The sequence below is a fragment of the Aptenodytes forsteri genome, unplaced genomic scaffold, assembly GCF_000699145.1.
Source record: "Aptenodytes forsteri isolate BGI_AS27 unplaced genomic scaffold, ASM69914v1 Scaffold404, whole genome shotgun sequence".
NCBI classification, from domain to species: Eukaryota; Metazoa; Chordata; class Aves; order Sphenisciformes; family Spheniscidae; genus Aptenodytes; species Aptenodytes forsteri.
Genome location: NW_008795629.1, coordinates 4,012,304 through 4,027,044, shown reverse-complemented (window position 1 = coordinate 4,027,044; position 14,741 = coordinate 4,012,304). Strand labels below are relative to the sequence as shown.

At 51.1% G+C, this 14,741-nt stretch overlaps 1 protein-coding gene and 1 pseudogene across 1 annotated transcript in view; both read right to left on the bottom strand.

The window, feature by feature from the left end:
* Positions 1-2,465: 2,465 nt before the first annotated feature.
* Positions 2,466-6,886, bottom strand: LOC103901529 (annotated as a pseudogene).
* Positions 6,887-12,906: 6,020 nt separating this feature from the next.
* SST (somatostatin) overlaps positions 12,907-14,741 on the bottom strand; it is a 6,509-nt gene continuing 4,674 nt past the window's right edge. Inside the window, exon 3 of the mRNA XM_009282363.1 lies at positions 12,907-13,427. Within this exon, the coding sequence (XP_009280638.1) occupies positions 13,215-13,427 (213 nt within the window). The 3' untranslated portion in view covers positions 12,907-13,214. The remainder of the gene's footprint in view (positions 13,428-14,741) is intronic.

Sequence of the window (14,741 nt, the reverse complement as noted above, 5' to 3'; positions counted from 1 at the left end):
CCACCTGAATGTGACCGTTGGGTAAAATCCAGAATACGCAGCTACACCCATGCTGGATCATGATAACCCATTGCATGCTGTCCCCTGCCAGGGGCAAGGAGGGGCAAGCAAGAATAACTTGTAGATCATCATCTTGATGTTCAGGGCACTCCTGATGGCTGCTCAGGGGCTGTGCTGAGTGGCACACGTTGAGAACGCGCTGAGAATATTCAAGAGGCTGCTTGCTCCTTTAAGACTCCAGGGCACCTCTGCTCATGCACTTATCTCCTATCACATGTAATATCTGCAGGACAGGGACTGTCACTTGCTCTGACTTCGTGCTGCACCCACTACAGGAGGTTTCTGACTGCTGACAAGGGCCCTGAGGCACTCTGATAATGTGATGCATCACGATGAATAGTCTGCCTGCCTGGCAAATACTGCAAGGCTTCCAAACACTTGACTTTCCCATATTTTCTACAGTCTCTGGAACCCTTAAGGAATGGATCAGGCCTTCAGCATTGTAGAAGAGGAGTCTGCCTGTGTCCCCTGGCTACAACATAGTGTGAGGCCTCGGCATATCAGTGCTGTCTGCTGGTTAATGGCTTTTCCTCTAGCAGTGTGCCAGATGCAGCACTGCAGCTGCAGCATGGGTCAGGAGGACAGCCTGGTGACAGCACATTGCCAGGGAGGCTTTTGCAAGGGGAACGCTGTTACTGGGCAAGTTTCAGCGTGGACTGAGTGACAGGGCAGTAGATGGACAGCCCTCCCAGGTAACTGTGCTGGAATGATGTTTGTCCATCTATACAGAGCATTTCCAGGACTTGGTGGAGAGGAAGCTATAAAAGCAGCTGCTCGTGGGGCACTGGCTACCAGCAAAAAGGGAGCACAGCATTGAAGGAAACCTCCTGGAACAGCGTGTCCAGTCACCTGACCTCACAGCTCAACATGGATATGAATTTACTTTTGGAAGGCCACATAAAGGGCACCCAATTGTGTTGCACATAAGCTATGCAGCTCTACTCCAACCTCAAAGCCTATGTCCTTTAGCACAAAAAGAGTGGGTGTCCCAAGGACAGAGCAGGAAGGAATCAAAGAATAGAAACTGTAGAGGCTTCAGCCATGTTCTCATTGTGAATCCTCCAGCTACCCAGCCAGAAAATAAGGCAGAAACTAGATTTGGACATACCAGAGCCTGATTTCATGTGTGCTGGAGCAGCCCCTGGGCAGGTACAGCACTGGATGAATGGGGTAGGTGAGGGGATGGCCATGACTTTGGAGCAGCATTACAGAGAATTATAGTCTGCAGCAAACAAGTCGTTTTGGCCATTCAGAAAGGGTAATTACACTTTGAGATCTCTGGGGTGTATTTTTCTTGTTGGCCAGTAGTCAGACCGTGTATTCCTTTTTTCTTATTTTAATTAAAAATATTGGTTTGCCATGTTCACCAGGCGGCTAGCTCGTTCTGCCTGAGTACAAACGCTTAATAGCATTTTGTAATTGGCTGAATTGTCTGTTAGTAAATAAGCCTTGTAATTTAGTGAGCATCCTTGAAATGCTTACTGTTATACCTGACACAAAGCTGAGGACACCTACCTTCAGGAACTTACAGGCAAGAGAGGTGTTAAAGACAAGTCAAGGTGGTTTTACATGAGAATAGCAGCGTGCTCCTTGGGAAACGATGGGCTGGGATGAGGCACTGGCATTCTGCAGTTGTCCATAGCAACTCTGCTCTTTTGAACTCTCAGTTTGACAAGTGGAAGTGGATTTGAAAGTCTATGTCTTATTGATTTTACCTAAGAGAAAACAGAAACTTGTACAAATCGCTTTCCCTAATGAATTTCCTCTTGCAACCTTTACCTTTGGTAGGCTCATTGTGCAACTGGCGGTCATTGTGCAGAAAGGCAGAGATGCTGTTTTTTTAAAGCCCCAATCTCTTCAGGCAACTCCGAGCTGGGAACCAGGGCACTGTTGGTCTGATACTTTACTAACCATGAATGTTTTGACTGCTAGAAAATCCCATGTCAGAAGGACCCCTGTGGAGGTTGTCCGGGCAGGGTCAGCACCCCAACTGGTTCTCTGCCCTGTGCTCTGGCCAGATTTGTGTGCTCTGGGTTTAGTTTTGCCCCAAGACATCGGTCTCACCCACCTTATTTTTTTAAAGGCTAAAAAGTTGTGCTGTGACATGGAAACATGAAGACTTTGAGCTCTGGAAACAAGCAAACCCTATAGCTGTTCCCTGCAGCACACAGGGAACCTGGGAGACCCTCCTCCCTTTGCCTGGGTTGCACATCACCTGGTCTTAAGACTTATCTCCTCTTTGGCTTTGGAAAGAGCAGCAATTCACTCTTCTTTCTATTTACCTGCACCCCTTGGGGATCAGCCTCCACATGCTCACCCAAGGAGCCCAGCCTGAGCTGGAGTGATACCTCCCTAGGTACGCACATGCTTTTAATGCTCCCCAGCTGAGTACCTGTGCCCCAGCGCTACCTGCCCCACTCTTTGCTCTTCTGAACAACAGCAACAGAGACATCAGCCAGAAACTGGGACCAGCTCCTGGGGGCTGCAGCCCCGGGGAGCCAGCACACAGATAACTCACCCAGTATTCATGCTGGAGTTTTTTCTTTATTGGTTCGTGGTTCACACCATCTGCCCGTTGATGTGTGTGTGTGGAGAAGGGCTGGCTGGTTCTGAGGTCCCAGTGCTATTTCTGCTGGTGGTTCTTCATGCCCCCAGGGACATCACTGTTGTGCAGCCCTGGAAAGGAGGGAGAAGCATGACATTGGCATCCTTCGAGGGGAGCTGACTGGCAGGGAGCCTGCTGTGGGCTGTCTTGCTCTCAAGTCTGTGTTGCTGCTGCAGGTGAATGGCAGGTTTTCCAGCTGGCAGGATGGCATCACCTCCTTCCCCTTTATGGTCCCTCCTGGGATCCCTGTTGATCTAAGGGGAGATGCTTCTACCTCAGGGTACATCCCCAAGGGAGGATGAGGAAGATGCTCTCTGGTGTCCTGTTCTGTCCGGATGATGGCAAGGCTTTGCTTCACATAGCTCTGCAAGAAGAGGGAGAGGTTTTCTAGGAAAGACTCCAGCTTTCCCACGGGCCATTTTTTCTTACATTCATATAACTTCTCTAGACCCTCCCTCAAATTCTCCTTGGAGCAAATTTTCTAGAACATGCTCTCTAAAATATCACCTGCTTTGTCCTTTGCAACCCTGTGAGCTGCCCAGAGGACCTCCTTCCCTGCTCCGACAGCTGTTCCGTTTGCCCCCTGCTTGGCAGTAGGACTGGCTGTCTTTCGGGGCTAAGCTTCCACCTCAGAGCCAGCGGTGTCCTCAATCAGGGTGAGGTGGTCCGGGATCCTCACTCCTTTCAGCTTGTACAAGTTGCACAGCAGAGTTTTCAGGGTCCACAGCAGGAGTTCGTTTGTGCACTGCCTCAGTTTTTCCTTTGAGAGGGCCTTCATAAGCAAATGGGCATCCAGCAGGATTTCATCCAGGTTGATGGTGCTGATGGTGCCTGGGAGAAGCCATGTGGTTCTCCACAGGCACTTGGCCAGCAGGTCGGAAAACTTATCTGGGCTGCCCTCAGCAGTCAGGCTGCCTTGGAGCAGCTTCAGCAAGGCACAAAAAATCCTTGTCTGGTCAGATTTTTCCAACAGCCTTTTCATGAGGACATTAATGGACTGTATGAGCTTCTGATCTTCCTCTAGGTCTCCGTCCAGGAAGTCTAGCATTAAGGTAAAGAGATTGTTCATTACATCCTTAAGCACTTCCACTGAGGCCTCCTGAGCCAGTTTCTTCTCCTGGAAGACACAGTTACAGGCCTGGATGACACAGTTACATCGCAGAATGATTTGTTCCTTCCCCCATTTCTTATCTGCTTCCTTTTGCTGGTTGATAAACTTGAGTGATTGAAAGCTGGCTACAAGGAACTCATTAATGTGCCCAGACATGGCTTCTACTTTATTCTTCTGTCTCAGGATCTCCTCAATTTCTTTCATTGCCTGGATGCTGGTGTCACTGCTAACGCAACAAATAAGGGAATTAATGGTGGAGGTGATGTTATGACATGTGTCATCAGTGTCTGAGGAGACAGGCTGGGTTTGGAATTCAGGGATCATTTCTAACTGAATGATATCCTTCAGTCTAAAGAATCGTATTTTCTGGAGACCAGCCTGCTCGCTTGCTCATCTACACATGGAGGCAGTGTCTGGGGAGCCACATCTACCATATTGAAATTTCCTCCTTGAGAGCAGGTGGGCTCTAGCTTTGAGGGTGCATCTCCTGCATGCTGACAGGTGAATTCAGATCTTATGTTTGAATCATGCTGAGGTTTCTCACTGAAATGCTTTGCTGAAGAAACTCTTGACCTGCCAGGTTCCTGTTTTGCAATTTGTCCCAGCATCCTCATATGTTCTTCAGGAAGACCCCAAACCATTTTGAACAGGGCTTCCCTATGAGTTTTGCAAGCTGTGACCATAATGTTTAGAGCAGCACTATGAACAGCACTGTCTTGATCTCCAAGGAAAGCAGCTATCCTCTTCAAGGCTTTGCTAGGCTCGGCTCACATACATCCAGGCCGTACTTTTCAAGGAGATAACCCATCTCCACCAGGCAGCCTTCCTGCTGCTTAGTGTTATTGAACTTTATGCCTTCCATGAGGAAGCCAAACACCTTCTTAGCTGGATACACCAGGCACATCCCCTTCAGGGCAGCATGCACCAATTTAAGAACAGTTTGCTTTGGCTCCCCCATCTTCAGGACCAGGTATGGAAGGAAGGAAAAGGCCTCATTGTCCATCAGCTGGTACTTTTCTTGGATCAGCAAGGTTAGCAGCAGATTGAAGTAATCTAGGCTTTTGATAAGCACCCATGTGTTGGAGTCAAAGAAACGCAGGGTGACCCATTTCAGGATCAGGTCCAGGCAGCTGATAACTCCTTCCTTCTCTGTCTCTGAGTGCCTGGCCATGATGGCCAAGGCTTTGATGTGGTGTGGGAAGCTGGAGTGGAACATTTCCACCTGGAAAGTGCTGGACACACAGCTGCTCATCTGAGCTTTCAGCTGCTTGACAATGTACCTATCGCTGGGAGCAGTGAAGTTCCACTGCAGCACTTTGCTGCCTTTCTCATCCCTCATTCTCTGCTCTTTCCCCTTGGGGACAATGATGAAGATAGGTCCCAGTTTGCTGACCCCATCCTTCAGAGTAGAATTCATTTGTGCTTTTCCCTTGGCTGCACCTATGTCTTTCAGGACTGCTTCTCCTGACAGGGTCCTTGGGACCCTGCTTCTCCTCTCCACTGGTTTCAGGTGCTGGCTCTTTAGCTGATGCTTCTGAACACAAGGCTGTTGCTGCAGGTGGTGTGGTTAGAACAGAGGGGAAAGTGGTCATGGTGGTGACTCTAGGGTGTCTGGAAAGTGACTTAGCAGAAGTAGTAGACTGGGCTGACGGACTGTCATTGGCATTCTCTAGTATCGCAAGTATGTGGTCCTTTGCAGCTGCCTTCAGCTCACTGGTGGCTTCAGTCATCTTCTCAAAGCCAAGGTGCATTATGAAGAAAGACAGGGCTGCCTGCAAGGCTGTCTGCATGTCCCTTTTGCTGTCCTGCAGGGAAGAGTAGAGGTGAGGCACACACCGAAGCAGGTCTGAGGGAGCTGACTTGAGGGTTGGCAGCTGTTTGGCCAGACACTGCACCAGCTCTCGCTTCTGTAAAGGCATTTCTTCACCTAGATCTTCTGAAATGTCCTGCCCATCCACCCACTCCAACATGTTGATCTGTGCAGCCCAGGCATTCACGGCAGCCAGGGCGGCAGCTCTCATGCTGCTCTTGCTTTCCCTAAACAGCAATAAGGGGAAAGCCCAAGTCCTTCATGTGCTATTTGACATTGGAACCCATGGCTGTGGACAGTTGCTGGAGGACACTCAGGGCCGTCTGTACCAGGGTGGGGTTCGGGTTGCAGAGACAAGCTCTCAGGGCTCTTAGGAGCTCTCCTATGTTTGGTTGGATGAATCTGGCATGCTGAAGGATGCCTGCAACCTCTTCCAGGCCCTCCCTATGGATGGTTCAGTTCTTCTACTGCAGCTTTGACACCAGCTCTGGTGTGATCCTGTCACCAATGTCTATGGCTTCAGTCCTTCTTTGATCCCCTGGGTCCTCCTGGGCCTTATCACCCAGGCATGGCTTGGGATTGGCACAACTGGAAATTGGTGAGACCTGTCCATGCAGCTTCTCCAGCTCAGCATCTATCTGGGGAAGAAGGGGCAGCTCTTCACTCTCCATCAGTGCTCTCAGTGAGTCTCCCATGTACAGGTAAATAACCCCAGCAAGGTGATTGCCGATCTCTGCACACCTGAGTGAACAGCAGCAAGAGCCATCTTCAGGGTATTGACCAGTGCCATGGCATCCATCCCAGCAAAGCCAAACTCCAGAATTGCATTTGACAGCCAGTCCAAGATCTTGGAATGGATCCTGGAGTTATTCTGTGAGAAGGCCAACAACATAGCTGTCTTTGCTGTCCAAGGCAATGAACATGCCTCTGCTATAGCTGTCAGGGCTCCTTGAGCATTGTTGCTGCATAACACATGTCCCACCATTTCCACCACACTTTCCAGGACAACTTGAGGAGATATTCCGGAGAAGTTCCCTTTCTGGGCTAGCAAGGTGCTGGTGTGAAGTTTCTTCTGCATCACCTGGAGCTTTGTTTCTTTGCGTCCCCGTGACAGCAGACTCACCAGGGCTTGGCATGGTATCTTGCTTTTCTTCATCTCCCTGACAGTCTTCTGAAGGGTATCCATGCTGGAAATCCTCTTTTTCCAATTGTTGCTTTCCAAATGCTCTACGCAGGTTTCAGGGAGAACAGCCGCTGCCTTTTCCCCACACTCCTCTGCTGAGAGCTCCAGTTCAAACATGTTGCTTGAGCCCAGTCTTCCTGTTTGCTGTTGGCCTCTATCCTTCCAGGGATGGTGAGGTTTTCTTCCAAGGACCCTAGGACCCTAAACCAGGAGCAAGAGAGTATCACTGGGTGTCCCTGCCACTAGGCCATGCCGAGGGGATGGAGATGTTAGGGCAGCAACTTTAGGCCCCTCCTGACAGGGTGTATGGAGCCCATGGAACATTCCCAGAGAGCACTGGCCATTGTGAGGTTGGTGTGATCCCAGCTCTGCTGGGAGGACAGCCCATAGGGAGCCACACTGGTGTGGTGGTGTCCCATTGCCACAAGCAGCTACCGCTCTTCCCACAGCGGGGTCTGAGCCTCCAAAGTCCAGGACCACTTCTTGCAGCTGGGAGGAGAAGATGTCAGCACAGGTGACATCACCTGCAGCCCCCATTGCCTCCGGGGACTGTTTATTCAAGCCATGGAAGATGCAGTCTCCTGCAGCCTGGAACTCTCATGTCTGGGAAACAGTGACTGCCACACATTGTGCCAAAGTGCCACTACCACGGGCCACTTGGTCCTCTGAGCCTTTAACTGGACATAGCCCTTCTTCCCTCTTCCCCTGCCGTTGCTGCTTAGACTGTCAAGTTTCAGAAGAGCTGAGTGAATAAGGAGTTGTTTTGGATGCTGAACAACAAAAAATGCCAGGGGAAGAAGATTTGCATGGAAGCAATTTCTTACAGGTTGCCATTAGAACAAACCCCACTGCATTTAACCCTAGATAGAACAGTTCACTTCTTACTTTCATGTTATTTAACTTTATTCTAACCCGTTAAAAATTGGCAACTCTGACATGAGAAATGCCCTTTAGAAAGGAAAAGCAGGCACTTAGTTCAGGGGAAAAATCTTTGTCAGTGCAGCAGCACTGCCTGCATCCTCACACAGCTCTGGCCCCCAAAAGTCCTGCTCCATGGAAAGCCCCTCTTTGCAGGACCCCTGTCTCCAGCCCATCTCCCTGTGGTGAGGTCGTAGCCAGAGCTCAGACAGCCCCTGGCATAGAGGACACCCATCCTAACCATCTGCTTTTACAGATACAGACTATAAATAGGACAATCTGTGCTCTTTGGCTCTCTCTGCTGGCTGCGGTGCACCCCATTCCTGGGCTTGTGCTGAGCAATGTCCCCCCACATTGCACCCTTTGGGGAACAGGTTGGTGTGGGGAGCAGAGACACAGGGAAAGAAATATTGTATTTGAGCCTCTGGGAAGAATCACAAACCCTGACAAGCACAAGAAGTAAAATAGGGAAGAAAAGAGGCGGCAGCAAAGATTTATAAAAGAGCCTTGCAAATGTGACAGCCAATTTCCAGGGGGGTCCTTTTTCTTCCTTAAACCTCAGTCCTGAGCAAAAGGAGAGATTCTCCTTGAAGGCAGAACACAGGGCTGTGTAAGGGAGCAAATGCTCTACCTCGGGGCACAGCAGCACCGGGCTTATTGCCGGGCCGGGAGGGATTCACTGACTCCTGCTCTGTGCCCGAGGGAATCTCCTAACAAGCGTTGAGGGACAAGCAAGGGAGGTCCCAGGAGCGTCTCCCGGCTCACCTCCTGGGAATGCTTTGCCAGGGCTGGAGGCCAGGAGCGATTCCTCCCTCCACACCATGGAGCACAGCAGGCTGCCGGCTGCAAGAGCCAGCTGCACGGAGGGGGAGGCAGCGGAGAGCATCAGGAGGGATGCTCTGGCGTTGTGTGCAGGACCAAGTGCCTCTCCAGCAGCCAACCCAGGTGATGAGCAAAGTGTGAATTTCAGTGCATCATTTTATGCTTTCTCAGGGAATCTCTCTGTAGGAAAAACTGGGGACCTTCATTAAATTCATTTTGTTAATTGAATGACCAGGTGGGTTTCTTTGTCAGATGATGTTGGAAATACTAGTTCATGACACAAACTGGCGTTTGTATTATACGTATGAGAAAAACTGAACTTCATGATTTTTTTGTGACCTTGTTAATTTTTCTGGTGTTCTACAAGTTGTTTATGGGGTAAGTCTCCTAAGACTGAGATCCAAAAAGTCTTCTGAGGTACTCACAGCATCTGGCCAAACAGTTATTCTCGGAAGTGCAATTAGGTGTTGACAAAAAGTATCAAATAATTCCCTAATAAAAAAAAGGAGAAGAAAATGCTCAGTGTAAGTGAGTTTTATTGCATTATTCTGGTGAGAAGCTGTCAAAGAGTCAGAAGGTGTTCAGAGAGCAGAGAGTACAGTCTGTTCCTTTATCATAATAACTTTTATTGCCTAGGTATAGCTTTTCTCACCCTGGTCAATAAACATCCTGCTGCTTTGCTTTCAGAGAGTTAGGACTCGGTTGCAGCAGTGAGTGCTTCTTTCCAAATGCCTGGTGATGACCCATACGGGGACTGGAGGTTGCTCCAGCGCTCCCCAGAGGTGCTGGGAGTTGGGCAGGATGAAAAGGAAGAAGATTCCTGTGGTGAGAGCAGAGACCTGAGAATCCAAGATGCTCCCAGTGGCTGCGGATCAGAGCAATGGTGTAATGATTGCTAGGAGCCACAGAGGCAGAGTAAATGCAAAGGCAGCGCAGAGCATCTTACGGCTGTTCTGAGTGAAGGCTAGTTGTGCCCATGGGTCCAGGCTCTTGGTCTTTTCTGCGGAGCCAAAAGGAGTAAGATAGTGCCAGAGTGGACCCAGGCTATGAAATCTGGATCCCACAAGTATTTCCTCTGCACCACAGCTAGGATCGCTTCAAGATGTCACCAACAAGCCTTATGGGCCAAGGAATACTTGCCTTTTTTACCAATTTGGGCTGTACACAAAAAAAAATCGTGGCCTGCTTGCTAGAGTGAATGACCCTCCCTGGCATCGTTAGTCGGAGAGTTTGCTGCTGGGGATGGCTGAGAAGCTCATCACTGACTTTCCGGGGGGGAATGTGTGTTTCCAGGCCTTATACAACCTTTTCTGGTTTTCATTAAAAGCAACTCTTCAGACAGCAGTTTCAAGCCCTTTTATGTGGTTTCTCATGGACATGTCCCTGCGCTGCCTCAGATGAATCACCGGGTTGAAGGTACCTGCTGGAATGGGGATTGCTCTGGGTCTGCCAGTGACACCGAGTGCAAGAGGGGAGATGAATCAGCTGTGTGTGGATCATCACAGCCCCTAACCTCCCCCAGGCCCACGCTGAGGCTGCTCCTCCATGGAGCCTCGGGTCTGAGCTGCAGAGAACATCGCTTGAAAACCTCTCTCAAAAACTGCTCCCTCCTTCAGCAGTTCTGGCCCATGGGAGCTGACCATACCCATGTGCTCATCCCAGATTCAGCCTTGCCCAGCAAGAGTCTTCCCAGCCCAGGACACTCTTCCTTGGCTGTGTGGCCAGGGATTAAATATAGCCATTTAATCTCTTTACCCCGTAATTCCCACCTATCAAAGAGAAGCAATAAATCTTTCTTTGTCTTTCTAGTCTTTTTAGCTCAGCAGGGCAAGACCGCGTCTTGCATTGTGTTTGTATGGCTCCCAGCACCTGGGATTGCTGGCGCTGCCGCAGTGCAATTACGTGTGGTGATACTGTATTTAATGCCCTGGGAGCTGTCTCCCCAAACTCCAGGAGCTCCTGAGTTGACGGAAGGAGCAGGTTTGTCTTTCTGCCTCTGAACTGAGGACATTCGCACATGCCTCCACCAGTATAGCTTCATTAAGCTTCGCAGAAGCTGCCGTGCCGTGACGCCAGCTGTACTGCTGAAACAGGCTGGTGTAGCATGTGAATCACTCTGTCTTTAATTCCTGCTTACGCTTGAGGATCATCCACATCCCTGTTTGTGATGGGTTTCACTCCAGCAATTGGCAGGATTAAACTCCCTTCAGAAGCACTGGCTGAGCATAGGGACCAAGAGGAAAAACCTTGGGCGAGTAGTGGTCTATTTATATCCCATGAAAGATGGGCTCGGTGCATAAGAATAGTCAAGCCCCTGGCACCTCCACCCCCTTTCTGTTCCTGTAGCTGCTCTCTTGAGGCTGTCTCAGCACTGAAGAACTAGCTGCTTTTTGAAAGCTAAGTGGAACCTCAGTCAAGACAGGACCGAGCAGCCAGGGATGGGGAGGTCTCTGCTTTATTGAATCCCCTAAAATCTGCTGCCTTGACGATGCACAGCAGCAAAGGAATCAGATGTGAGCTAGGACCATTGCTCTCTCTTCAGAGAGTCTGTCTCCACACTTCAAACAGGGTCCTATTCTCACCCTGTCTGCTTTTAGGGCTGAGAAACGATCTACATTACCTGTGCTTCACAAATGTCTTTTTGGAGGCTTCCCCCACAACAGTGCCAGCCCTTCCCTCTCCCAGGGGTGAGTTAATCCTGCACCCTCCACAGCTGCACCAGCCACAGAAATCCAGGGGGCTATAAAGGGTGCCCTGTGTGCCAGGGCTCTCGCCCTGTCCCCCCAAAGCACTGGGAGGATCACCGTTCCCTGCCCAGTCTGCAGTGCGCGCAGCTCTGGTAAAGAGGGCAGAGCCCTTAACCCCACTGCACTGCATGCAGGGCAGTGGAGGCCGAGGGCCGTGCGTTTCCCCAGGTCACACCACAAAACCTATCCCTCTTACAAGGGAGGAGGAGAGGAGGCTCCCAGGAGCTGGGGAGACGCAGGATCATGTCACGGCAAGGCTTCTCCAGCGGGTGCAGGATCCAGCTTCCCCGGCAGCAGCCAGGCAGGGAGCAGGCAGCCCTTACCCCTGCCTGCAGCACAGGCAGCAGCCGCGGCTGCCCTGCTCCAGGGAAGGAGGGCGGCATCCAGTCCTGCCTCTGGGCTCGCAGGGACCGATGCCAGCAGCTCCCCTCCCCGCACACATCCCCCGCTACCCTCGCCTGTTGCCAGTCGGCTGTGGAGCAGCTCAGCCGAGCCCTGCGGTGAGTGAGCATGGCAGGGCTGGGATTTCACATTGGCACTGCTATAGTTCCTTCCCAATGACAAGGGATTCACCTGCCTGCAACTCAAATCAGAGCCCTGCCCAGAGGGAAAGGAGGCGCAGACCAAGAATAAAGGCAATGGCCCACAAGCCATCAAGAACAATGCTCCACAGAGAGCTACGCTCAGCACAGACCAGAGGGGACTTAACATGCCCTCAGCCGGGGAATCCACCTCCATCGGGGTCATGCTCAGCCCTCCGCCCATGAACATCTCTAGGATCCCCCATTTTTCACCTTTCCTTCACATGCGATGGCTACGAAATATTTATCACCTTTAGTCCTGAATGATGAATTTCTCATCAAGGTGACGCCTGTCCCATGCAGGATGCATGCTCTACAGCTCCAACTCACCCATGATTGCATGTCACAAACCAGCATGGCCAGAAAGGGAAGAGACTCTGCAAAAGCACGAAGAATTTCTCTTCCATTGAGAGAAGCATGTCTTTTTCCCGATGCTATCTGCTACTCTAATGAACCTTTTAATATTGCCTTTAATGATGGTGTAGTGGGTAGAAAAACTGCTGTAATCAGTTTATTAGATGGAGAGGGGCGGACGGCATGGCGTTAATATCTCAGCTTTACAGGGATGCGAAACCTCCCCCTGCACAGCAGAACAAAGGAAAACTTTCGAAGGAATCCCAGAAGCAGTGTTTGTCGGGGATGTTGCAAGGCATAAAATATGCCAGGTAAGGAAACCGTTTAGTGTTTGTGGCTGAGGAGAGAATGAGGTATGTGTGGGGTTAACTTGTACTGTGAACCACTTTTATGATCCCCATCACTTGGAATACACAGCTGTGATTTATAGTGATGTCTCGTGATGGGTGTAAATCCGCTAGACTGACTGAAGTGCCAGCGCTGTGGATTTGACTCAGCCACAATTACAGGGATTTGATATCTAAAATACCACTGTGTCTCTAGGTCCCTTAGAAAGACCACAGCAAAAATATTCACTTTAAGAGATACCGTGTGCGTGTGCATATGCGTGCATGTGGATGCTGTTTGCTGTTGCTGCCCTGAGACGGGAGGCATTTCGAAGACAAGCAGCCTGAGAAGCGACTTAGGTTTTCTCATTGACCACCAAGTCTCAGCATCACCGTTTGAAACATAAACTTTATTGCAACAAAGAATTAAAAATAGTACATCTGAAAGAGTTGCAGAGTGCATGTCATTAAAGAACTAGTGAGAAATCACAACTCAAGCAAATCGTGTACAATTGGAACAGAAAGTTTTATTAAAACAACTGGAAATCAAACTCAAATTTTCCTTGTTTGTTTTAATTTCACCATAACCGTGGATTGAGTATTTACAGTCTTCGCCTCTTGTGGTGAAGGTTCTGCTCAGGGCAGGGGGCTAGGAAGAAGGCAGGGATGGATGGGGAGGACAGGTGGGTTTCAAAAGCTAACAGGATGTGAAAGTTTTCCAGAAGAAGTTCTTGCAGCCTGCTTTGCGTTCCCGGGGCGCCAGAGCAGGGTTTGAGTTAGCTGAGCGCTCCAGCTCCAGTCTCACTTCATCCTGCTCAGCCCCTCGGGACAAGTCCTCAGACTCCAGGGCTTCATTTTCTGTCTGGCTTGGCTCTGAGAGCAGTTCTGCCAAAAAGTACTTGGCCAGTTCCTTGGGGCAGAAGAGAGAGAAAGAGAGAGAGAGACCACAATTACTCTATGGTTTTTGGGGGCTCACCACTCTCTCCCTCTAAGACACCTCTGTGCCCAGATTAGAGACATGCTCGACTCTGGAGGAGAAGGGGAGCCCCAGCTTTCCGAAGAGCCCAGCCCAACAGCTGCTATGCAGCTGCGCCTACGAAATAAAGCGGAGCAGAAGGGCACTGACATCTACCTGATGTGGGGAAGAGACTGCTGTCCTGGCCGTGGCAGGGAATGAGGTCATGCGAGCACCACCCCACCTTCCCTTCCCTTCCCTTCCCTTCCCTTCCCTTCCCTTCCCTTCCCTTCCCTTCCCTTCCCTTCCCTTCCCTTCCCTTCCCTTCCCTTCCCTTCCCTTCCCTTCCCTTCCCTTCCCTTCCCTTCCCTTCCCTTCCCTTCCCTTCCCTTCCCTTCCCTTCCCTTCCCTTCCCTTCCCTTCCCTTCCCTTCCCTTCCCTTCCCTTCCCTTCCCTTCCCTTCCCTTCCCTTCCCTTCCCTTCCCTTCCCTTCCCTTCCCTTCCCTTCCCTTCCCTTCCCTTCCCTTCCCTTCCCTTCCCTTCCCTTCCCTTCCCTTCCCTTCCCTTCCCTTCCCTTCCCTTCCCTTCCCTTCCCTTCCCTTCCCTTCCCTTCCCTTCCCTTCCCTTCCCTTCCCTTCCCACTGGTCCAGCACGCTGTGCTGGACTCAGCGAGGATGCCGCGAGGATGCTGCTAAAGTGACACGGGAAAGGTCTTTGGGGGAGCTTGCAGGGGAAGCTGAGTCGGGGTACCTTCTAACTGGGGGTTATTTTTCCTCTTGCCCCTCCAAGCCCTGGCTGTCCCCTCGCATGGCTAAAGACATCCTCCTGCTGCACTGAGGCAGCTGCCTTGATTCAGTGCCCTGGAGAAGCCCTGGAGAGCTTCACCAGGGGCTCTGCCCTCTGCCCCTGCAGCAGCTGCTCCTCATCCCCCACCAGCACCCAGCTGGGCTGGGCTGGGGGGGGTCTCCCCTTCCCGCCCCCAGCTGCCCAGGCTGTCACTGGCTCAGCCCCGGCAGGGAACCAGGGGGATCTGCCGGGGAACCGGGATCTGCAGCAAGCAACTGGGGTTCTGAAATGGGGTCATTGGGGAGGTCCGGGGAGGAACTGGAGATCTGCACTGAGGGTACTGGGGTGTCCAGTGGGGAACTGCAGGGCTCTGCAGCAGTGAAGCCGGGGGTCTGCAAGGTGCCAGGGAGGGGCTCTGGCGGGGAAACGGAGGGTCTGCAGCGGGGAACTGGGGGGTGGGTAGGGGTGGGGGTGTCTCCGGCG